The sequence below is a fragment of the Oncorhynchus masou genome, chromosome 18, assembly GCF_036934945.1.
Source record: "Oncorhynchus masou masou isolate Uvic2021 chromosome 18, UVic_Omas_1.1, whole genome shotgun sequence".
Classification (NCBI taxonomy): domain Eukaryota; kingdom Metazoa; phylum Chordata; class Actinopteri; order Salmoniformes; family Salmonidae; genus Oncorhynchus; species Oncorhynchus masou.
Window position 1 is genome coordinate 63660675 of NC_088229.1, and position 24540 is coordinate 63685214.

Consider the following 24540-nt stretch of genomic DNA (forward strand, 5'->3'; position numbering starts at 1 on the left):
GTAAGTGACACCACTTTAAAAAGTCAGGATATCAGGTTCACATATCCTTTCTCTGTCCTCGCCCCTCTAGAACCTGTCCCTGTGCACAGCTAGTTTGATGTACATACTGAGCCGAGACAGACTCAACATGGACCTGGACCGGGCCAGTCTAGACCTGATGATCCGCCTGCTGGAGCTGGATGGGGACCACTCAGTGGCCAAGGACAACCAGCTCACCACCAAGGAGATGTCAAAGGTCAAGGAGAAGATCCGCAAGCTGTGCGACACGGTGCACAACAAGCACCTGGACCTGGAGAACATCACGGTACGGGTCTCCCGTATAGAGAGAGTCCTCCTTGGGTCATATTCATAGGCAACTAAAAATGTTATGTAATGGAAAACACATTTTTTTTGTTTCCTATTGGACAAGTTCAGGTGGTCCTTCTCGGTTTGTCTGTTCTTTTTCCATAATGAATACGACCCTGGTTTTTGCTTAGAGGATGGAGGCTAGCTGCAACCCTCTGTCCTCCTGTCTTTTTATTTAACCTTTATTTAACTAAGCATGTCCGTTAAGAACAAATTCTTATTTACAATGACCGCCTAGGAACAGTGGGTTAACTGCCTTGTTCTGGGGCAGAACGACAGATTTTTAACTTGTCAGCTCGGGGATTTGATCTAGCAACCTTTCGGTTACTGGCCCAACGCTCTAACCACTAGGCTACCTGCCGCCCTGTCTCTTTTGCGTTGTTGGGGGGAAAAACCCTCAGTCAGAGGTATCTGTAACCGTTAACAAAAAAACATGACTTATAATAACATTTTTATATAGATAGTACCAGTCAAATATTTGGACACCTACTCATTCAAGGGTTTTTTATTTTTACTACTTTCCACATTGTAGAATAATAGCGAAGACATCAAAACTATGAAGAAACATATATTAAATCATGTTGTAACCCAAAAAGTGTTAAACAAATCAAAATATATTTGTATTAGCCACCCTCTTGGCATTCTCTCAACCAGCTTAGTCACCTGGAATGCTTTTCAATTAACAGGTATACCTTGTTAAAAGTTAATTTGGCTGAAATGCATTAAGAAAAGAAATTCCACAATCAGTTGTTTTGTGACAAGGTAGGGTTGGGCTTACTTAGAAATTTCCTTGTTTTTGAAAGGAAAGCTTTTTTTACCTTTTTTTTCGTCCATTAAAATGACATCAAATTGATCAGAAATACAGTGTAGGCATTGATAATATTGTAAATGGCGATTGTAGCTGGAAACAAAGGCTTTTTAATGTATTATTCACATAGGCGTGAAGAGCCGGCTCCGGGATGCTGGCCTTCTAGGCAGAGTTGCAAAGAAAATGCCATATCTCAGACTGGTCAATAAAAGATTAAGATGGGCAAAAGAACAAACACTGGACAGAGGTACTCTGCCTAGAAGGCCAGCATCCCAGAGTCGCTTCTTCAGAGTTGACTTTGAGACTGGTGTTTTGCTGGTACTGTTTAATGAAGCTGTCAGTTGAGGACTTGTGAGGTGTCTGTTTCTCAAACGAGACACTCTAATGTACTTGTCCTCTTGCTCAGTTGTGCACCTCTTTCTATTCTGGTTAGAGCCAGTTTGCTCTGTTTTGTGAAGGGAGTAGTACACAGCGTTGTACGAGATCTTCAGTTTCTTGGCAATTTCTCGCATGGAATAGCCTTCATTTCTCTGAACAAGAATCGACTGATGAGTTTCAGAAAAAAGGTCTTTGTTTCTGGCCATTTTGAACCTGTAATCGAACCCACAAATGCTGATGCTCCAGATATTCAACTAGTCTAAAGCAGGTTCGTTTTATTGCTTCTTTTAATGAAACAACTGTTTTCAGCTGTGGGAACATAATTGTAAAAGGGTTTTCTAATGATCAATTATAAAATGCTAAACTTCGATTAGCTAACACAATGTGTTATTTGAACACAGGACTGATGGTTGCTGACAATGGGCCTCTGTACGCCTATGTAGATATTCGGTTACAAATCAACCGTTTCCATCTACAATAGTCATTATTTACAACATTAACAATGTCTACGCTGTATTTCTGATCAATTTGATGCTATTTTAATGGACCAAAAATGTGCTTTTTTTCAAAAACAAGGACATTTCTAAGTGACCCCAAACTTTTGAACGGTATTGTATTTGGTAAAAGACCAAGTCCATATTATGCCAAGAACAGCTCAAATAAGCAAAGAGAAATGTCAATCCATCATTACGTTAAGACATGAAGGTCAGTCAATCCGGAACATTTCAAGTTTCTTCAAGTGCAGTCGCAAAAACCATCAATCGCTGTGATGAAACAGGCTCTTATGAGGACTGCTACAGGAATGGAAGACCCAGAGTTACCTGTGCTGCAGAGGATAAGTTCATTCGAGTTACCAGCCTCAGAAATTGCAGCCCATATAAGTGTTTCACTGAGTTAAAATAAGACACATCTCAACATCAACTGTTCAGAGGAGACTCAATCAGGCCGAATTGTTCAGAGGAGACTGCATGAATCAGGCCTTCATGGTTGAATTGCTGCTAATAAACCACTACTAAAGGACACCAATAAGAAGAGACTTGCTTAGACCAAGAAACACAAGCAATGGACATTGGACCGGTGGAAATCTGTCCTTTGTTCTGATGAGTCCAAATTTGAGTTTTTGGGTTCCAACCGCCGTGTCTTTGAGATACAGAGTAGGTGAACGGATGATCTCCGCATGTGGTTCTCACCGTGAAGCATGGAGGTGGTGTGATGGTGTGGGGGTGCTTTGCTGGTGACACTGTCTGTGACTTATGTAGAATTCCAGACACACTTAACCAGCATGCCTACCACAGCATTCTGCAGCGACACACCAGTCCCACTAAGCGCAAACCAGATTGGATGTAATTTGTTTTTCAACGGGAAAATAACCCAAAGCACACCTCCAGGCTGTGTAAGAGATATTTGACCAAGATTGAGAGTGATGGAGTACTGCGTCAGATGACCACAACCACCCAAACTCAACCCAATTGAGATGAGTTGGATCGCAGAGTGACGGAAAAGCCGCCAACAAGTGCTCAGCATATGTGGGAACTCCATCAAGACTGTTGGAAAAGCATTCCAGGTGAAGATGGTTGAGAGAATGCCAAGGGAGTGCAAAGCTGTCATCAAGGCAAAGTGTGTCTACTTTGAACAAAACTTTGAACAAAACTTTGAACAATACTTTGAACACTTTTTGATTACTACATTATTCCATATGTGTTATTTCATAGTTTTGATGGCTTCAATATTATTCTACAATATAGAAAATGGTAAAAAAAAAACAAAAAAAACTCTTGAATGAGTAGGTGTCCAAACCTTTGCCTGATACTGTACGTATACATTTAAAAAAAAAATGGTGACCTATCCCCTTGTAGAAATGGACGAACAGTCGACTGACGCTGGTTTTGCACAGTAGAGCCAATGGAAATCATGTATTTGAATTGGGTCTGGCAAACTGCAAAGTTTAAACAGTTTGATCTGATTAATTTGGACGTCTGACGTAATGACAGGGCCTTTTGATGTCTGTCTTTTTTCCCTCCCATCCTCTATAAATATCCTCTCTGCTGATGTTGTAGTCGGTGTCCCACATGGCAACCTAATCCCTATGTAGTGCACAACTTTTGATAAGGGCCCATCGGGCTCCAGTCAAAAGTAGGGTGCCATTTGGGATGCATCCCCTATTCTTCAGAGAGCAGACTGACCATTCTCCTCAATGCCTCCAACTTATTTTCATTCGTTTAAGCACTCTTTATATTTCTGACTGTTCGCATCCATGTTGAATTAATCATTAGATTCTCTTATCGTTTGAGCTCAACAGTTTGCTTTAAAATATTTAAGTGTTAGAAAGCTTATTTTTATCGACAATGTAATTAGAGACGGCAGTATTGTTTTGGTTGGATTCAAACGCCACCTGCATGCAAACTAGCTTCTCCTGGCACCCCCCTTCACTGGAAGGAAGGAAGTCATATTTTTGTTCCTGTTTCTCCTCCTGTTATTGTCTGTCATAGTTGGCCTCTTTAAATCACAGTACACGGTCAGTAATGTCCATTTTATACCCTGTATGTGTGGTGTAAATGTGTTTTCATTACTCCCTGTGTATGTGTTTGTGCACGCAGACGGGGCATTTAGCCATGGAGACCTTGTTATCGCTGACTTCCAAGCGGGCCGGGGACTGGTTTAAAGAGGAGCTAAGGCTTCTGGGAGGTCTGGACCACATAGTGGATAAAGGTGAGCTAGACCTACACCACATTACCCTGAAACTGTTTGTTCTGTGTCTAGGCTAAACACCCCGAAGGGATTTGTATTGAATGTTATTAGTATTTTATGTGTGTTCCTTTTCATTATGTTTGTCTGGATACAGACAGCCCTGTTGAAGCTCACTCATGACTACCTGTGGGGAAATCAAGGAGATCTCAAATGGTGGAATCACTGTGGCAGTATACTAATGTTCAATATGGCATTGCTTGAAGCTCAATGTCAAATTCAAATCTCCCTACCATCATATCTAAGCCAATATGACACAATGTTGAATATTCGCAAATCAATTGAATTGGAGTGACGCAGCACACTCCCCGCCTCTCGTCATGAGCAGTCTGGCTGTTACCAACAACCACACATCAGACTTTGAGCAATTTAGTATTTTCTGCGCTCGCCTAGCTCAAATTCTGGACTTTGAATTAAAACGAGAATGTAGCGTACATAAAGTTACCATTATATTTCATTTTTTTAGATTGACCAAGTTTGTAGGTGTAACAGCTTTTATTAAATGTATAATTTATCCCTTACGTGCTCATTTCTGTCTTTAAGAACCAACGAGGTTCTACCTTTGTTTAGCATTTCTGACAATGCTAAGGCATTTCTGACAATGCTAAGGCATTTCTGACAATGCTAAGGCATTTCTGACAATGCTAAGGCATTTCTGACAATGCTAAGGCATTTCTGACAATGCTAAGGCATTTCTGACAATGCTAAGGCATTTCTGACAATGCTAAGGCATTTCTGACAATGCTAAGGCATTTCTGACAATGCTAAGGTCTTTTCAGCCGAAACTGAGTTCGAAAACCGGACGAAAGCAGTTGGGTTACGCAGCAACAGTGCTATTAGCTAGCTAACACCAGTTGTATGAGAGGCAAGCTACAAGCAAAGGAAGCTAGCTTTATTTTGCTATGGAAGGTTTTTCACATGGCTGAAGTCATCTGTCTAAACTGTTGGCCTTGATACTTGCATGTAATCAAAGCACAAACACAAATAAGAGCAGCCAAGGATATTCGCTATATTGCCATTAAGGTAGCCAACTAACATGAGCCAGGAACGTTAGCTAGCTAGAAACCAACAAGGCTCTAACGCGTGCTGTATTTTGACATTCTTCCACAAAGCCCAGCTAGCTAAAGTATGTAAAGTTATTAGTCAACACCAAACTTTGGGAAACTGCCACACTGCTAATGTATAAAACACGCAATGGGTGTTGTTCATGTTACGTTAGCTAACGTTATTACATACACTGGTCAATCTGGCTTACTTCGCCATGTAGCTAGCTAATGTTATGCAACCCTTACCTTATGCATTGATTCAGTACACTCCCTTTGTCAATGCAATTTTCTTAATGTCATAGTCACCACAACACGTGGATTACAATCAGTGTCAAGTTACTTTTCAATATGTTCTCTAAAACCTGAAGTTGCCATCTAAGTGAAAAGTATCCTTGGGGTGGGAGTGCACCCAGGTGAAACAACACAAACATTGCTTGCTTGCGTGACCTTTGCGTATTCAAAGGATGATGCCATGCATGGTAACCTGGTTGGCTGTGTGACTGTTTTTAGACTTTTTGTATTTATTTTTTATTTTTTACCAAGCAAGAGAAATCAACATTCATTCAGTACTGCGTGAATGAACAGAAACATTGCGCAACGAAAGCTTCCTGTCATTACCAGACTGTCCTTTTGAAATAGTTTCAAGATAACTCGTTCATGACAGGGTTTGTAGCGTAACATTTAATGTCACCGAGATTGAAGGTCCTGGGTTTGCCTCTCGGAGGAGACATTTTGACCATTCACTTTAGTGTATAGTTTTGACACCCTGCTCCCAGCCCCAACACACAACAGTGCACACACGGTCTGTGCTTATTTTCACTTATTACATTGCTCTTAAAAGAGCTTTGTTGAGTGGCTATAGACGGGGAGTGTGTGTGTGTGTGTGTGTGTGTGTACGAGTGCGCACGTCTTGCTTCTATGGAGAAGAGAACGGTGGAGACTTGAGAGACCAATGGTTTGAGACCGTTTATCTTATGCAACCTGCCTACACATTGTTTGAAGTACAATAGACTAACATAGCTCCTGTAGTGGGTCAAAGCTGTGTGCTGGGAAACCTTGGTAGAGCATGGGTGGAGCATTGTGGTGCTCATGTGAATTTCCTTCATTTTCCGGCATCAGAGCAATGCATGACTGAACATCGAATGAAATGGCCACCAAACAAATCCACAGCTCGGACACTTAGTCACGATCACCCTAATTGGCAGCACCTAAAGTGCTTATCAACCAGGCTCAACGTCTGGACATGTTTGCTGCTGCCACCAGGGGGAATGGAGTGTGGAAGTGGTAGTAAGCTGTAGTCTGCCATCTACCTAACCTATTCCATAACACAATGAAACAATGTTCTTAAAAGGAGTTGTAGCTGGGTGGACATTTTGGCTCAGCGATACCAGAATGGATGGGGATAAGAGATCAATGGAACACAGACTGTTGGGGGATAGAACACGGACGCAGTGATTGGTGCCTATTCAAAACAAAGCTGGTCAAATGAGGTGGATATTAATCAAATCTGTCACTACAGTGCTTTGCAAAAGTATCCATCCCCCTTTGCGTTTTTCCTATTTTATTGCATATCAATCTGTAATTTAAATAGATTTTTATTTGGATTTCATGTAATGGACATACACAAAATAGTCAATTGGCAAAGTGAAATGAAAAAGTAACTTGTTTTAAAATTTAAAAACGGAAAAGTGGTGCATGCATATGTATTCACCCTTTGCTATGAAATTAGATCTGGTGCAACCAATTACCTTCAGAAGTCACATAATTAGTTAAATAAAGTCCACCTGTGTGCAATCTGTCACATGATCTCAGTATATATACACCTGTTCTGAAAATCCCCAGGGTCTGCAACACCACTAAGCAAGTGGTACCACCAAGCAAGCGGCACCATGAAGACCAAGGAGCTCTCCAAACAGGTCAGGGACAAAGTTGTGGAGAACTACGTATCAGGGTTGGGTTATAAAAAGAAATATCTGAATCTTTGAACGTCCCACGGAGCACCATTAAATACGTTATTAAAAAATGGAAAGAATATGGCACCACAACAAACCTGCCAAGAGAGGGCTGCCAACAAAAACTCATTTACCGGGCAAGGAGGGCATTATTCAGAGGCAACAGACCAAAGATAACCCCGAAGGAGCTGCAAAGCTCCACAGCGGAGATTGGAGTAGCTGTCCATAAGACCACTTTGAGCCGTACACTCCACAGAGAGGCCAGAAAAAAAGCCATTGCTTAAAGGAAGAAAATAAGCAAACACATTTGGTGTTCGCCAAAAAGCATGTGGGAGACTCCCCAAACACTTGGAAGAAGGTACTCTGGTCAGATGAGACATAAATTTAGCTTTATGGCCATCATGGAAAACGCTATGTCTGGCGCAAACCCAACACCTCATCACCCCAAGAATAGCATCCCCATAGTGAAGCATGGTGGTGGCAGCATCATGCCGTGGGGATGTTTTTAATCGGTTGGGACTGGGAAACTGGTCAGAAGTTAAGCAATGATGGATGGCGCTTTATACATGGAATTTCTTGAGGTGAACCTGTTTCAGTCTTCCAGAGAATTGAGACTGGGACGAACGTTCACCTTCCAGCAGGCCAATGACCCAAAGCATACTGCTCAAGCATCACTCAAGGGGTTTAAGGGTCAACATTTAAATGTCTTGGAATGGCCTAGTCAAAGCCCAGACCTCAATCCAATTGAGAATCTGTGGTATGACTTAAATATTGCTGTAACCAGCGGAACCCATCCAACTTGAAGGAGCTGGAGCAGTTTTGCCATGAAGAATGGGCAAATGTCCCAGTGGCTAGATGTGCCAAGCTTAGAGACATAGCCCAAGAGATTTTCAGCTGCAAAAGGTGGCTCTACAGTATTGACTTTGCGGGTGTGAATAGTTATGCACGCTCAAGTTCTGTTTTGGTGTCTTATTTCTTGTTTGTTTCACAATAAAATATTTTGCGTCTTCAAAGTAGTAAGCATGCTGTGTAAATCAAATGATACAAACCCCAAAAATCTATTTTAATTCCAGGCTGTAAGACAACAAAATCGGAAAAATGGCAAAGGGGTGGATACTTTCGCACGCCACTGTATTTGTGTTTCTAGAGGCCCACAGTCTGGTTAAAATCCAATTTGGCTGTTTTCAATCCATAATATTTCTAAGTTGTAATTTTCAGATTTAGCATTTTTTGCTAAATGCTAACTCCTCTTCTGATAAGCTGTTGGGCATAGCTATGATATAGACATCGGCAGTGGTGGGAAAAGTACCCAATTGTCATACTTAAAGTAAAGATACCTTTTATTAGAAAATGACTCAATATTACTAGAGTGAAATGATTTGGGTTTAAATATTCTTAAGTATCAAAAATAAAATTGTAAATCATTTCAAATTTCTTACATTAAGCAATTTTCTTTTTTTAGATAGCCAGGGGCGCACTCCAAAAACAATCGAAGCATGTGTGTTTAGTGTGTCTGCCAGATTAGAGGCAGAAGGGATGACCAGGGATGTTCTCTTGATAAATGCGTGGATTGAACCATTTTCCTGTCCCGCTAAGGATTCAAAATGTAACATACTTTTGGGTGTCAGGGAAAATGTATGGAGTGAAAGGTAAATTAAAAGTTGTCAAATATAAAGTACAGGTACCCCAAAAAAACGACTTGAGTAGTATTTTTTTACTTAAGTATTTTACACCACTGGAAATCGTTGGTGGTATTTGAAGTCGTTCTTAGGTGTAATGCAGTTGATTGGTGGTGATGACATGAACGTATTAGAGTCGACATTAGAGCTTTGCTCCCTGAGCCCAACGGACCCCGACATTATACAGTAGGTTAGGGCCGGGTAGGGTCTAAGTTGCTCTGGTTAAGTGATATCTTCATGTCTCATTAAGATCAGAACATGATGCAAGAAGTGCTTCAACCTTGTGAAATATAGAGGGAGATTATTTCACAAATGTTCCTTGAGTTTTGTCGGAGTTGAGTGACAAGTCGTTAACTGCTCTCTTATGTCTCTTCATTGAGCAGAGCAGCCCAAGCGTAGCTGTTGCTATGGAGACTGAGCCATCCATACCAGCATTATAGTCAGATTTGTACCCCAACGTAATGTGAAATACACATATAAACAATGGAGTCGGGAGTTGCCAGACTTCACAATATATTATTACCATACTTCGATGCTGATATGTATTGAGATTCACACGATTCTGTATGTGTTGCGATTCGATACTGCGATTTGATGTTCCAAACATATTGCTCACTATGTATGCTGCAGAGATGAGAGGGCAGTAGAAATTTCATTTTGGTCAGTCATGGAAATAAAAGTGCTGAAAACATGTTGGCTCATTATTTAAAAAGATGGAGAACAAGCTATAGGATGATAAATACCGGTGTTTTGGCACAGGCACAACCGACTAGCACTAGCTAACGCTACCCAGCAATTTATTTTTTACATTGAGTTACAGTATTGCTATGATATCGTCCAAAATAATATTGTGATATGTTTTTTTTATATCACTAATAAAGAATAGCCTAAATGTAGGCAAATTTTGATGGCAGGCAATGAGGATATTTTCGATCTATCTTCCAAGGGCGGACTTGGCCATGACGTGGCATTTCCATTGTTTTGGTCAAACTCTTACCTAATTTAGGTGGTTGTGGTTGAACTGACTTTCCTTGTTTCTGCAGTAAAAGAATGTGTGCAGAACCTGCGCCACGAGGATGATGAGGAGAAGCTGATGGCGTCACTGTGGGGAGCTGAGAGGTGTCTACGGGTGTTGGAGAGCGTGAGTACACATACTAATGTCTTGGACACTTCTGGCTACCAGAAGGCTGGATTCCTAATCGGGGCCCCGCTCATAGCGCTTCCTAGATCGTATTTAATGGCATTTATAAAGTATCCATGGAAAATATTGATCTTAGTAACAGCTGCTCATGCCTCCTAAGCCTACAGTTGTGCTCGGTTTCAATCTCAGCCCGAGTACAGAGTGAAAGTTTAGATTGCAGGTCTGCTGAGGCTAGATTAGTGTGTGTGTGTGTGTGCAAACCTGGCACTAAGCCTGCGCTTATTGATCAACTCAGTCAGTGAATCCAGTGGGAGTCTTCTAGAAGGGGCTCTGTGTGCAGTAATGCGTTCACTTGATTTGAGATAAAGTGTTGTATTTCCTCTGTAACTCTGTTGTTGCTCTGTGCAGGTAACTGTTCACAACCCAGAGAACCAGGGCTACCTGATCGCTTATAAGGACTCCCAGCTTATCTGCTCTTCAGCCAAGTAAGTGGTCTGTATGGATGCGCGCACACACACATTGTGTGTTGTGCATTAAGCTCCAGACTGTGTATTGCATTTATCACCTGTATCGCCAGACAGCATCTCATTGAGGTTGAGGGGTCATCCTGTTCCCTACATAGGGGCCCTGGTCATGAGGGTCATCCTGTTCCCTACATAGGGGCCCTGGTCATGAGGGCCGGCAGAGTGGTTAGAGCGTTGGACTAGTAACCGGAAGGTTGCAAGTTCAAACCCCCGAGCTGACAAGGTACAAATCTGTCGTTCTGCCTCTGAACAAGGCAGTTAACCCACTGTTCCTAGGCCATCATTGAAAATAAGAATTTGTTCTTAACTGACTTGCCTAGTAAAATAAAGGTAAAATAAATAAAGGAGGTTAAGGGGTCTTCCTGTTCCCTACATAGAGGCCCTGGTCATGAGGGTCATCCTGTTCCCTACATAGAGGCCCTGGTCATGAGGGTCATCCTGTTCCCTACATAGAGGCCCTGGTCATGAGGGTCTTCCTGTTCCCTACATAGAGGCCCTGGTCATGAGGGTCTTCCTGTTCCCTACATAGAGGCCCTGGTCATGAGGGTCATCCTGTTCCCTACATAGAGGCCCTGGTCATGAGGGTCTTCCTGTTCCCTACATAGAGGCCCTGGTCATGAGGGTCTTCCTGTTCCCTACATAGAGGCCCTGGTCATGAGGGTCATCCTGTTCCCTACATAGAGGCCCTGGTCATGAGGGTCTTCCTGTTCCCTACATAGAGGCCCTGGTCATGAGGGTCTTCCTGTTCCCTACATAGAGGCCCTGGTCATGGGGTTGAGGGGTCATCCTGTTCCCTACATAGAGGCCCTGGTCATGGGGTTGAGGGGTCATCCTGTTCCCTACATAGAGGCCCTGGTCATGAGGTTGAGGGGGTCATCCTGTTCCCTACATAGAGGCCCTGGTCATGAGGGTCTTCCTGTTCCCTACATAGAGGCCCTGGTCATGAGGGTCATCCTGTTCCCTACATAGAGGCCCTGGTCATGAGGGTCTTCCTGTTCCCTACATAGAGGCCCTGGTCATGAGGTTGAGGGGGTCATCCTGTTCCCTACATAGAGGCCCTGGTCATGAGGGTCTTCCTGTTCCCTACATAGAGGCCCTGGTCATGAGGTTGAGGGGGTCATCCGGTTCCCTACATAGGGGCCCTGGTCATGAGGGTCATCCTGTTCCCTACATAGAGGCCCTGGTCATGAGGGTCATCCTGTTCCCTACATAGAGGCCCTGGTCATGAGGGTCTTCCTGTTCCCTACATAGAGGCCCTGGTCATGAGGGTCATCCTGTTCCCTACATAGAGGCCTTGGTCATGAGGGTCTTCCTGTTCCCTACATAGAGGCCCTGGTCATGAGGTTGAGGGGGTCATCCTGTTCCCTACATAGAGGCCCTGGTCATGAGGGTCTTCCTGTTCCCTACATAGAGGCCCTGGTCATGAGGTTGAGGGGGTCATCCTGTTCCCTACATAGAGGCCCTGGTCATGAGGTTGAGGGGATCATCCGGTTCCCTACATAGGGGCCCTGGTCATGAGGGTCATCCTGTTCCCTACATAGGGGCCCTGGTCATGAGGTTGAGGGGATCATCCGGTTCCCTACATAGGGGCCCTGGTCATGAGGGTCATCCTGTTCCCTACATAGGGGCCCTGGTCATGAGGTTGAGGGGGTCATCCGGTTCCCTACATAGAGGCCCTGGTCATGAGGTTGAGGGGGTCATCCGGTTCCCTACATAGGGGCCCTGGTCATGAGGTTGAGGGGGTCATCCTGTTCCCTACATAGGGGCCCTGGTCATGAGGTTGAGGGGGTCATCCGGTTCCCTACATAGGGGCCCTGATCATGAGGTTGAGGGGTCATTCTGTTCCCTACATAGGGGCCCTGGTCAAAAGTTGTGGGTGCCATTTTGGATGCATGCCATATAGTGGGCCACTAACACCCACACAATTCAGTCTTCTTTGGCTACAGAAATGCAGCGGACTCCTCACTGACACTACATTGTGTTACACAAGTAATTAATGTGCAAAAGTGTCTGTATGCAGCTGTATTGGGAATTGTCAGTTTTCATTATGCTGTGTGTTGGGTTCTGTTTTGACATTGTCAATCACGGCATTTCCCCCTCGTCCTGCTCCTATGCCCGTCTGTAAAGCGGACTCCGCCCCGTATACGTTTTCCTTACCTACCATCTCCCTTTCAATACCCCGCCTCTCCCCTCGTATGGTTCAGCCACCCCACAATCGTTCCAGTGCCCCAACCCCTCCACCCCTCGTCCCACCACAGCCACTGTTCTCCGTCTTTATAACTGAATTAGCCCTGTCCCAGGCATGGTTCGTTGCCTGCAGCCAGGGCCTTGGTCGCTCTGCTCAGGTTGCTAACCCCTGCGTCACCCCTGGTGACATATCCTTGCACCCCCATTCAGGAGGCCTCTCCGACTGGGTCAACAAAGAGCCGCTCTGACATCGCACACTGCAGCTTCATTGGCCGCATTCAGCCGGCCGCGCTAATTCGATTACGGGGCGAGAAATCGGAGGGGTCGAGCCACACAGCAGTACACAGCAGCGCAGAGGCCCTCATTAACAGCCCCCCCCCCCCCCAAATAATATATTAACTCTGCCTCTGCTCTCCTCTCTGCCTTAACGGATGATCCCCCATTATTTCAAATCTCATTATTGTTTTTATTTTGCATGAAGCTGTTTTGCTGCTGGTTAGCCATGCTGCAGTCATGCACGTCTGTTGCTAACCTTTTGTTATGGTTAAATTCACCCTTCGTTCTCTCCTGCTTCGCACTGCCTTTTTTAAAATGTATTGTCGGGGATGCTGTCTTCCTAATGGTGTAGGCGTATGTCTAAAGTGGAGTCTGAAATTGACACCCTTAATAAAGATGAGCAATAATGACTATCTAAAATAAATATACACCCCCAAATATACTGAGCTATATTGTATGCTCCCAAAAATTGGGAAATATATTATTTAAGACTAATACAATTGCTCAGATTTTTTAAAGTTCTCAAACATTTTTAGTATTTGATGCCATATTCCTAGCATGCATTGAATACATCGATCTTGTGACTCTACAAACTTGTTGGATGCATTTGCAGTTAATTTTGGTTATACATTTTGTGCTCTGTCAAAATGAATGGTAAATCATGTATTGTCATTTTGTAGTCACTTTTATTGTAAATAAGTGTGGAATGTTTCTAAACTCTTCTACATTTAATGTGAATGCTGCCATTACGGATAATGCTGAAGGAATCGTGAATAATTATGCCTGAGGAAATTAGAGGGTCAAAGATCATACCACCAAGACATGCTAACCCTCCTGTTATTGCTAATGGTTAGCGTTTCTGGCGGGTAATGGTCTTTGACCCTCTTAACTTGCTCACTCATCATTATTCACCAATCGTTAAGGATTATCTGTAATCATGGTAGCATCCACATGAATGTAGGATTTAGAAACATTCTATTCTTATTTACAATCAGTTACTCAAAAATGACAAATTTTACCATTTCTATTTGGCACAAAATAATCTGAAACACAACCAAAACTAACTGCAAATGCATCCAACAAGTTTGTGGAGTCACAAGCTTGATGCAGTCATTGGGTGCTAGGAATATGACATCAAATACACAACATTTGACTAGTTGATGAGAATCTGTAGAGGTGTCTAATTTTGACCCAATACCTTTAAAAAAAAGTTTTTATAAATTCTCTCATCTCTATCTAGACAATTGTATTAGTATACAAAATTTCCCCCTTTTTTTTGCATGTAATATAGCTCAGTATTTGAATTGTGTATTTTATACAGTCATTATGGCTCATCTTAATCAAGGGAGTCTATCATTTCGGACCCCACTATATATGTAAAGAGACACAATGTAAACGTGTGTTACTGCATTCAAATAATTTCATACCAGTTTTTCATTGGTTTACAAGCACTAGCTTTTCCCGCGTTGTCTGAATAATACAAAAACCCAATAGGAACAATTGTTGCCCTGAAGAAATCTTTGAAGCTTATTTGCCAGACACACACTGACGATGTGGTAGTGTTTAATTCAGTATCAAGTCCCTCCAGAGCTGTCTTCCAGACCCTTTCAGTCCAGTCTGTCAGCCAAACAATCCTCCCATCAAATATTAAGGCTATTATCTCCCAGCACAACATCAGAAGGCTAAAAGTTCAATGCTGAAATATGAGAATCTTCAAACTTGAGTGGACGTAAGGGGCCGTAAATGGAAGTGCGCTATATAGCTGACTCTGGTTCAATACTGTTGTGCTTCCTTGGTACATAAACTAATGAATAATCAATTTTCCCTGTGTGGGGGTATTGACAGGGCTCTGTGGCACTGTGAGGAGATGATCCAGCGCTATAGCCGTGAGATGGGATTGAACAGCTCCTTGTGTTTGGCGGGCACCGCCCTGCCCTACGCCAGCCACAGCAATGTGGGCAAAGCCGTGGAGGACTGCATGAGGGCCATCATCGGCGTGCTGCTAAACCTCACCCACGACAATGGTGAGGCGTGCGCGCACACACACTTGAATATAGAGACACACACACTCCGTGGCTCACACAGTATCATCTGGACACAGAATGAGCAGGCGGTGCCAATGCCACTGTGGTGGTCGTATATGATTATGGTTATTGAGGACATAAGCATACCTACACCATCTTGGGCACTGGGAAGCACTCGCCGCTCCTTCACAGAAGTGCGTTAATGCTTCCAAAATGTGTTAGGCACATAACTGTTGATGAGGCCCCATAGTGACTGTGTCCTACCCCGTGTGTGTAGAATGGGGAAGCACGAAGACAGGCGAGCAGGAGGACATGATGATGACATCGTTGAACTGTGTGCTCCGGGTCCCACAGTACCTTCCTCAAGAGCGGAGGTTCGACATCCGAGTACTGGTGAGGGGGGTGTAGTAGGGGTTTGTATAGTTCGGTTTGCGTGTAGGGGGGGGTTGTGTATAGGTGTATAGTTCGGTTTGGGTGTGGGGTTAGGTAGTTAGGTGTTTGTGTGTATAGTTAGGTTTGAGGGTGTGTGTGTGTGTCTATTTCTTCAGTTTGACGTGTGATGATTCTCCAGGGGCTGGGTCTGCTGATCAACCTGGTGGAGTACAGTGCCAGGAACCGCTACTGCCTGGTGGAGATGGCGATGGATGGAGGAGCTCCCTTCAACTCTGTCCTGGTGGCTGACAAAGAGGAGCTCAAGACAGAAGGATCGCTCACTGCCATCGCTGCCCTGGTGCAGGTGGGTTAGAGAACTGAAGGGTGTGTGTGTTTGTGGGCTCATAGGTCATATTGAGATCTCATACACTTCAATGAGCAATAATGCGATCTCCCTTAGGCATAGATATAGAATAATATATTTTATTGGAGTTATATATTCAGTACCAGTCAAAAGTTTGGACACACCTACTCATTCAAGGGTTTTTCTTTATTTGTACTGTTTTCTTACATTGTAGAATAATAGTAAAGACATGACAACTATGAAATAACACATTTAGAATTATGTAGTAACCAAAAATGTGTTAAACAAGTCAAAATATATTTTATATTTGAGATTCGCCAAAGTAGCCACCCTTGGCCTTGATGACAGCTTTGCACACTCTTGGAATTATCTCAACCAGCATCATACGTTAGTCAACTGGAATGCTTTTCAATGAACAGTTGTGCCTTGTTAAAAGTTAATTTGTGGAATTTCTTTCCTTAATACATTTGAGCCAATCAGTTGTGTTGTGACAAGGTAAGGGTAGTATACTGAAGATAGCCCTATTTGGTAAAAGACCAAGTCCATATTAGGGCAAGAATCGCTCAAATAAGCAAAGAGAAACGACGGTTCATCATTACTTTAAGACATGGTCAGTCAATCCGGAACATTTCAAGAGTCTTTAAGTGCAGTCGCCAAAACCAACTGCTACGATGAAACTGGCTCTCATGAGGACCGCCACAGGAAGATCCAGAGTGCCTTATTACTATTATAAACTGGTTACATACGCAAATATTGTTTTGTCATACCCCTGATATACCATGGCTGTAATCCAATCAGCCTTCAGGGCTCGAACCACCCAGTTTATAAATGGATTTATACCATGGCATTGTTGAATATTGATTGGCTTGATGTGCATTCTAGAGCGTGCATTATTTCCCTATAACACATGGTTTATTTGCACGGTAGAATTCAATGGCTATGCTCTGTTTGAGCTGCTTTTGAAAAGCAAAAGTCAAATTGAAAACATTGTTGAATTAGATTTTCATAATAGCTAGTGCTGGTTTTGGTTGTCTAGGCAACTACTGTCGCTATCTCATAAACTTGCTAGCTACTTCAGTGAATGTTGAACACGTCTACCTGCAAAATAAGCACATTAACAGCAGTAAATGTGTTAAATTATAGCCATGGTATAAAAGGGATAATCAGCTTGTGGCTCTGCGTTGTCTGGAAAATACTGCATCTCTGTGGGAGGTCAGTTCCACTCCGCTAGCTCGTCCTGGAACACACCTTCCACGCCGTTCATTATTTTCCAGAGAACTCCTAGCCCCTCGTTGATTATCCCTTACATAGACTATTTGCTTTGACTCCCTTTTTATCTTTCTTGCAATGGCTCTATGCACACTCACTAAACTCTACCCATGCTCAGATACTACACTTGACACTCCAACACACACAGACTACATCCGCTCACACACACATGCATGTTGACGCCAAACACACTTTCACACTTTCACTCTTCACATTACACTGCTGCTACTCTGTTTTATTATCTATCCTGATTGCCTAGTCACTTTTACCCCTACACACACGTACATATTAACTCAACTACCTCGTACCCCTGCACATTGGTACCGCTGCTCCTTGTACAGTGGGGCAAAAAAGTACTTAGTCAGCCACCAATTGTGCAAGTTCTCCCACTTAAAACGATGAGACGCCTGTAATTTTCATCATAGGTACACTTCAACTATAACAGACAAAATGAGAGAAGAAATCCAGAAAATCACATTGTAGGATTTTTTTAGGAATTCATTTGCAAATTATGGGTTGGTTGATTACTGATTTACATGTACGTGCGACCTTTTCTGACCCGATTTGTGTTTGTGCCCTCAGCTCTTCCTCCAGCGGGAGCAAGCGGCCATCGCGGCAGAGGCGGAGACGGATGACTTCATCAATGATGTGCCCAAGCCCAAGCTGGACCAGAGCGGCGAGTGGCAGGAGTCTGGTGGCGAGATCCAATGGGTGGCATCAGAGAACAACAACGCCAATGCCGTCAGCGAAAAAGAGAAGGCCAAGAAAGAGGAAGAGAACGAGGAGATAGACCTTACCAAAGGTAATGACCTACTTGGTTAAATAAACGCAAAATAAATCTATAAAATATAACTGAGTGTAATGTAATAGATGCATAATGGCATCTAGGTAACTCTGAAAAGAGATTCAGAGGAACCCATGTTTGGATTATAGGTTAGGAGCTGTATTGGTTATTCTATTAATATTTTGGTGACTGACACTTTCTCCCTTCTCCCTCCATCCCTTCCTGCTGCAGCTCTTCAGCATGCTGGGAAGCACATGGAGGACAGCATAGTGGCCTCCTACACAGCACTGCTACTGGGCTGTCTCTGTCAGGGGAGTCCGGTAAGGACACTCTCCTTGCACTCCTGACACTCACACTGCCAGCTCTGAGTGGCATGGCTGCTCTACATAATCAAATAAACTGTTATTTAAATTGCAGTTCAAATCGGGAACTGCAATTTACAGAAAATCATTTAAATGATAAAAACACAATAGGCGATGAGAGATGAATAAAGAAACATAACGAATGTCGATAATAACAGTGAAATCATTGATCCATTCTCGACACAACTGTCTAACCCTGAACCGATGCAGCAACTTCATTTTGAAGCAATGAGACAAGGTCACATCACATAATGGGTTGTATAGACCTAGTTTGGCCTTGTTCATTATTAGACATGCGGACTTTAGGCTACAGTTTACAGTGCATTCGGGACCCCTTCCCATTTTGCACATTTTAAGTTTAGAGCCTTATTCTAAAAATGGATTAAATGATTTGTTTTCCTCATCAATCTACACACAATACCCCATAATAACATTGAAAACAGGTTTGTATACATTTTTATACATTTATAAAAAATTCAAAACAAAACTTAATTACTTAAGTATTCAGACCCTTTGCTATGAGTGAGCATCCTGTTTCCGGTGAGCATCCTTCTGATGTTTCTACAACTTGATTGGAGTCCATCAGTGATAAATTCTATTGATTGGACATGATTTGGAAAGACACACCTGTCTATATAGGTCATGTCAGAGCAAAAACCAAGCCATGAGGTTGAAGGAATTGTCCGTAGTGCTCCCAGACAGGATTGCGAGGCACAGATCTGGGGAAGGGTACCAAGACATGTCTGCAGCATTGAAGGTCCCCAATAACATAGTGGTCTCTATCATTCTTAAATGGAAGAAGTTTGGAACCACCAAGACTATTCTTAGAGCTGGCCACCCGGCTAAACTAAGCAATCGGGGGAGAAGGGCCTTGGTCAGGGAGGTGACCAAGAACCCGGTGGTCACTCTGACAGAGCTCCAGAGTTCCTTTTGTGGAGATGGGAGAACCTTCCAGAAGGACAACAATCTCTGCAGCACTCCACCAACCAGGCCTTTATGGTAGAGTGACCAGACGGAAGCCACTCCTCAGTAAAAAGCACATGACAGCCCGCTTGGAGTTTTCCAAAAGGCACCTAAAGGACTCAGACCATAAGAAACCAGATTCTCTGGTCTGATGAAACCAAGAATGAACTCTTTGGCCTGAATGCCAATCGTCATGTCTGGAGGAAACCTGGCACCATCCCTAAAGTGAACCATGGTGGTGGCGGCATCATGCTGTGGGGATATTTTTTAGTGGCAGGGACTGGGAGACTTGTCAGGATTGAGGGAAAGATGAACGGAGCAAATACAGATATCCTTGATGAAAACCTGCTTGAGACTGCTCAGGACCTCAGACTAAGGCGAAGTTTCATCTTCCAACAGGACAACGACCTTGAGCACACAGCTAAGACAACGCAGGAGTAGCTTCTGGACGAGTCTCAAGGTTCTAGAGTGTCCTGGACTTGAACCCGATTGAACATCTCTGGAGGGACCTGAAAATAGCTGTGCAGCGATGCTCCCCATCCAACCTGACAGCCTGAGAGGATTTGCAGAGAAGAATGGGACCAACTCCCCAAATACAGGTGTGCCAAGCTTGTAGCGTCATACCTAAGAAGACTTGCTACAATGCTATAATCGCTGCGAAAGCTGCTTAAACAAAGTACTGAGTAAAGGGTCTGAATACTTGTGATATATATATATTTTTTCTAATACATTAGCCAAAATGTCTAAAACCGGTTTTTGTTTTGTCATTATGGGGTATTGTGTAGATTGAGGGTGGAAATAATCCATTTTAGAATAATGCTGTAATGTCACGAAATGTGGAAAAGGAAAAGTCAAGGGGTCTGAACACTTTCTGAATCCACTGGACATTACATTTTGGCCATTTATCTTAACGTAGGTAAGGCGAACTAATCCATTGTGTACAGCATAGCGAGTGCCGAGGTCACCCCATTATGCATGTTAAACTAGACTGTCGTTTCCTCATGTACCCAACGTTCACTTCAAATACCCACATCACCATTTAGACAAGTTGACTCGTCTGCGATGGCTCGTTCGAACGTCTGCAATAAACATCCGTCATCTGTGTCATTTTAAAGCCTCTCTCAGGGACCATCAATGGTTTCCTTCAAAATTGCCATCTTAAAAGTTTCACGGCCCGACTGTGGAAAAGGAAAATAAAAACTGTGATAATGTTATTCTGGCTTTAATGGCTATTTCTCTTTTGAAGATGTTATTAGTGATCCAATGATGCCTTGAGAGCTCAGTACATCTGCAGTAATGGACTCTCTCTCACTGAGTCTCCCATAGGGCAGTTAGGTTGTGATTGATGTGCCATGGACGTTATCCCTCTCTGATAAACCTGTACCAGTCCCAGGCTGTAGCTTTTATCTGGACAGGGCTCTGTGTTCTATCTCGTAAAGGTCACGCCTCAGACTTTAAACAAGACTTTTGTCTTAAAACAAAATGACTGTGGCCTGGCTGGTCTAGCGGTCCAAGGCACTGCCTGTAGAATACATACTGCTGCCAGAATGGGTCCAAACCCGGCTCATTGTTCTTTCAGCGCTCTCCAACTTTTACTCGCTACCTCTGTCATCTGTAATAAAACAAAAACAAATATCAAACAAAATAACTAGTTGGGTACACTGGAAGGACTGGACAAGTTCCAATGACTGAATTCCTAAGTTTTAGCCTAAACTTACTGAATACGGCTTTTAATGGAGGAACCGCATCAGAGAGATGGATGGCTGAGTGGACCGGCCATTCTAGCGCCTCTGTACACAGAACATCGGCCATCAATTTCTTTTCTCGACGATTCTACATGTCGTATCACCACCATTCGTTGACACCCAGCATGTAATCCACTGCGCATGACTCACCCTGGTTATGGTGGCTACGGTTCTGGTGCGTCTTCCCTCGAAGAGATGATTTGGACATGGAGATTAGTTTATCACTAGAATTACTGTTCGCTGACATTCTATATCTGCCTGCTGTGATTGAATATCATCAGAGATTGGACATGAGTAGAACTAACAAAGGTTTCAATGCTGATTCATAGTCTTCTCTTTCAGATGAATGTGACTACTGTGAGGGAAAGCCTGCCCAAAGGAGATTTCTCAATAATGACAGAAATGCTCAAGAAGTTCCTCAATTTCATGAATCTTACAGTAAGTTCTCTCACATATAAAAACTGACTTTTTTTTTTTTTTACCTTTTTAAAACTCCTTTTTCTCCCCAATTTCGTGATATCCAATTTGTAGTTAGTCTTGTCCCATTGCTGCAACTCCCCTACGCACTCGGGAGATGCGAAGATCGAGAGCCATGCGTCCTCCGAAACACGGCCCTGCCAAGCCACACTGCTTGTTTCACCCGGAAGCCAGCCGCACCAATGTGTCGGAGGAAACGCCATCCAGCTGGCGACCGATGTAGACTTGCAGGTGCCCGGCTTGCCACAAGGAGCCGCTAGAGTTCAATGGGACAAGGAAATCTCGGCCAGCCAAACCCTCCCCTAACCCGGACGTAACGGGTCTGTAGTGATGCCTCAAGCACTGCGATGCAGTGCCTTAAACCACTGTGCCACTCGGGAAGCAAAATGTCTGTTTTTAAATGTCTTTATTGTGGCTTCTTCATTGTGTCATTGAGCTTGTACAGGCTCATGAGTAGTATCCCTCTCTGGTTCCTGTAGCCTTATGTTTAAATAGGGATGTTGTGTGGAGAGTGCTTCAGTGTGTGGTAACTGACCTCTGCTCTCTCACTCACCCTCTCTCTTTCACCCCCCCCCTCTCTCCATAGTGTGATGTGGGCACCGCAGGGCAGAAGTCCATCTCTCGGGTCATTGACTATCTAGAGCACTGTTAGAGGCCTGGCTCTGCAGAAAGGGCCCACACTGGTCACACTGGGGACTTACTGCTCGCCTCACACAGAGACCAGGACAGTTGGGTGGACCCTACCCCAGAGACCACCCACACAGCCTGCTAATAACGACCACCCATCATTGTCATCCCCACGTTCACTATACAAACTGTGATGGTCTCCCCTCACACACGTGAGGCCTGAAGCACTGTTTCAGCATTCCACCTCTCCTATTATTATGACGTCTGCTTGGAATAACCAGAGAAGTAAATCCAAAAAAACATCCGTTAAATTCTTGACTTTGTTCTCAATGTTGGGTTTTTCTGTTCCCTCATGAAAATATAATTTATGATTGACTCATTGATATTCATTCAATATGATTTTTTTTCTTTAATTGATTTCCCCACTTGTGCTATTCAGGTTGTACATTTATATAAAAACTCCTTGTATTCCAAATCAATATCTCCCCTCCTTATTACAGCTATCTGCCTGGACATGTTTTTGTGGAAGGGCCAGACTGTGACATAATTTCCTCCTTTGTTTTGGGTTTTGTTTTCTGTCTGCTGTAAAAGATGGCTCTTTCCCTGCCTTCTTCCTCTGTTAACTTTCAATTGTCATCGAAGTGCCTGAATTCCCCCCTCTGAATCCATAGAAAGAGTTGGGCAGTGACCCACAGAACTGGAATAGGAGCCAGAGCTCTCAGCCTTCTTTGAAATGCTGAAAGCCTCCAGAGCCCCATTGACCCGCTGCACTGATGCCATTGTATTGCTTTCACGACTGTTCTGCTTTTTTGTGTTCTAAAAACATCTTTGTAGTTGAATGGGGGGTGTCGAACCCACCAGGCACAGACGTTAACGGATATCTGTTACATTTGGTTGAGTTATCAACTAATGTGAAATCAAAAAGATTTCACTAGGTCATTGGATTTAGGTTCAAAGTTGGGTGAACAATAGATTAAATACGTTGATGAGTTTTTGCAAATCCAATCAGTTTTCCACGTTGATTCATCGTCATCACATACATTTTGTTGTTGTTGAAATTATGGCGACTACGTTTATTCAACCAGTGTTTTGTCCAGTTCAAATAGATTTGAGTTCTCTTTCAAAGTGCACAAAGAGGTGAGGGTGAGACAGAATTGTTAGTTTGGTCAGTCCCTCACCTCTCGGTCTGTCCAAGTCAATATTATCAGAGATTCTAGCTCTTCAAGGACAGACCTGAAATGGTCCCCATCTGTAGTGTTCACTAATGTACGAGAACTACATAATTTAGCTTATTCTTACCCCCATTATTAGTTATGGCAAACAGAAAAGTATGGATGTTTGTGCCTTTGAATTTGGACGGGAGAGCCTCTGTTAGTCTGAATGACCACAGTGCTTCACCTACCAATTGAAGGCTGTAGAACACTTCACAAATTGTTGGTTTCCAATCTTGCCAGCAACACTTCTGTCTTTGAATAAATAAAAAACCAGTCCCCTTTTCTCTGCAATGTTTCAATTGCTTTATTGAGGTTTCCTCAGTTAATTTCAACATAATAAATCAGCGGGACTGGAAGCCTACCATATTTGTAGCATTTCAAACTAAGCACTAGAACTGATAAAATGACTATTCATGAACCGCGCCTCTAGAGGTTGCTGTACCCATACTCTATCTAAGTTTCATAACCGGTGTTCTCAGTTTTGTTAATTTCAGGCCAGATTAGGACTGCTATCGGCTTTAGAACAGTGTCAGCTACTGCATTGGTCATATGCTGTTTCCCATAGATTTCTCCCATAAAACTAATATAATTTTATCCTTCCTTGGATGTTGTGGTTGTTGAGGCTAAGATTTACATTTTCTAAAGTTGCATTTATTCTCATTTGGTGTGTATTTCCGTGTCGTTTTGTTTCTCATGGCTGTGCTAAGACACACACCCTCATCAGTACTTTCTAAGCTATTTCAACACTTCTAAAGTTTACAAGAGCTTTATTCACAAATCTGGAAATGAATGGAATAATGTAAATACATTTGTAAATATTGCCTATTGGAAATTAGAAACTGTAGACTACTTTTCTTAATCCAATCCTATTTTTATTTTATACAGCATTTCTCAGTTATTTGAAAGTCAGATTAAAAAGGTATACAAAGCCAAATGCAGGAACATGATCTTTGTACCAATTTCAAGAATGTCTTTGGTTACCTGTATATAATTTTAACTAGAATAAAAATTGCTACTTTCAGTATACCTGTGTCTGATAATTTTTGTACACTTCTGTACGTTTTGTATCATGTTTTGGAATAATCTATTGCCCGTTTTTACAGAGCATAAACTGGCCCTATAACTTTCGGACATGCGAAAGCCTTTAGATAAAGCTCATATTGGTGCGTAAATGTTTTTTTAACTTCAGCCAGATAATCTACATAAGGTTTCAAACAAGAATCAACATGTTTTGAATGAAGAAAAAAAACATTAGTAA

At 43.0% G+C, this 24540-nt stretch overlaps 1 protein-coding gene across 1 annotated transcript in view; it reads left to right on the plus strand.

Annotated features, from left to right (window-relative positions):
* LOC135505104 (wings apart-like protein homolog) overlaps positions 1–24306 on the plus strand; it is a 49839-nt gene extending 25533 nt beyond the window's left edge. Inside the window, exons 10-20 of the mRNA XM_064924196.1 lie at positions 71–304; positions 4129–4240; positions 9997–10094; positions 10503–10579; positions 14927–15105; positions 15383–15498; positions 15677–15841; positions 17693–17912; positions 18126–18214; positions 21307–21402; positions 22028–24306. Of these exons, the coding sequence (XP_064780268.1) occupies positions 71–304; positions 4129–4240; positions 9997–10094; positions 10503–10579; positions 14927–15105; positions 15383–15498; positions 15677–15841; positions 17693–17912; positions 18126–18214; positions 21307–21402; positions 22028–22093 (1452 nt within the window). The 3' untranslated portion in view covers positions 22094–24306. The remainder of the gene's footprint in view (positions 1–70; positions 305–4128; positions 4241–9996; positions 10095–10502; positions 10580–14926; positions 15106–15382; positions 15499–15676; positions 15842–17692; positions 17913–18125; positions 18215–21306; positions 21403–22027) is intronic.
* Positions 24307–24540: the final 234 nt, after the last annotated feature.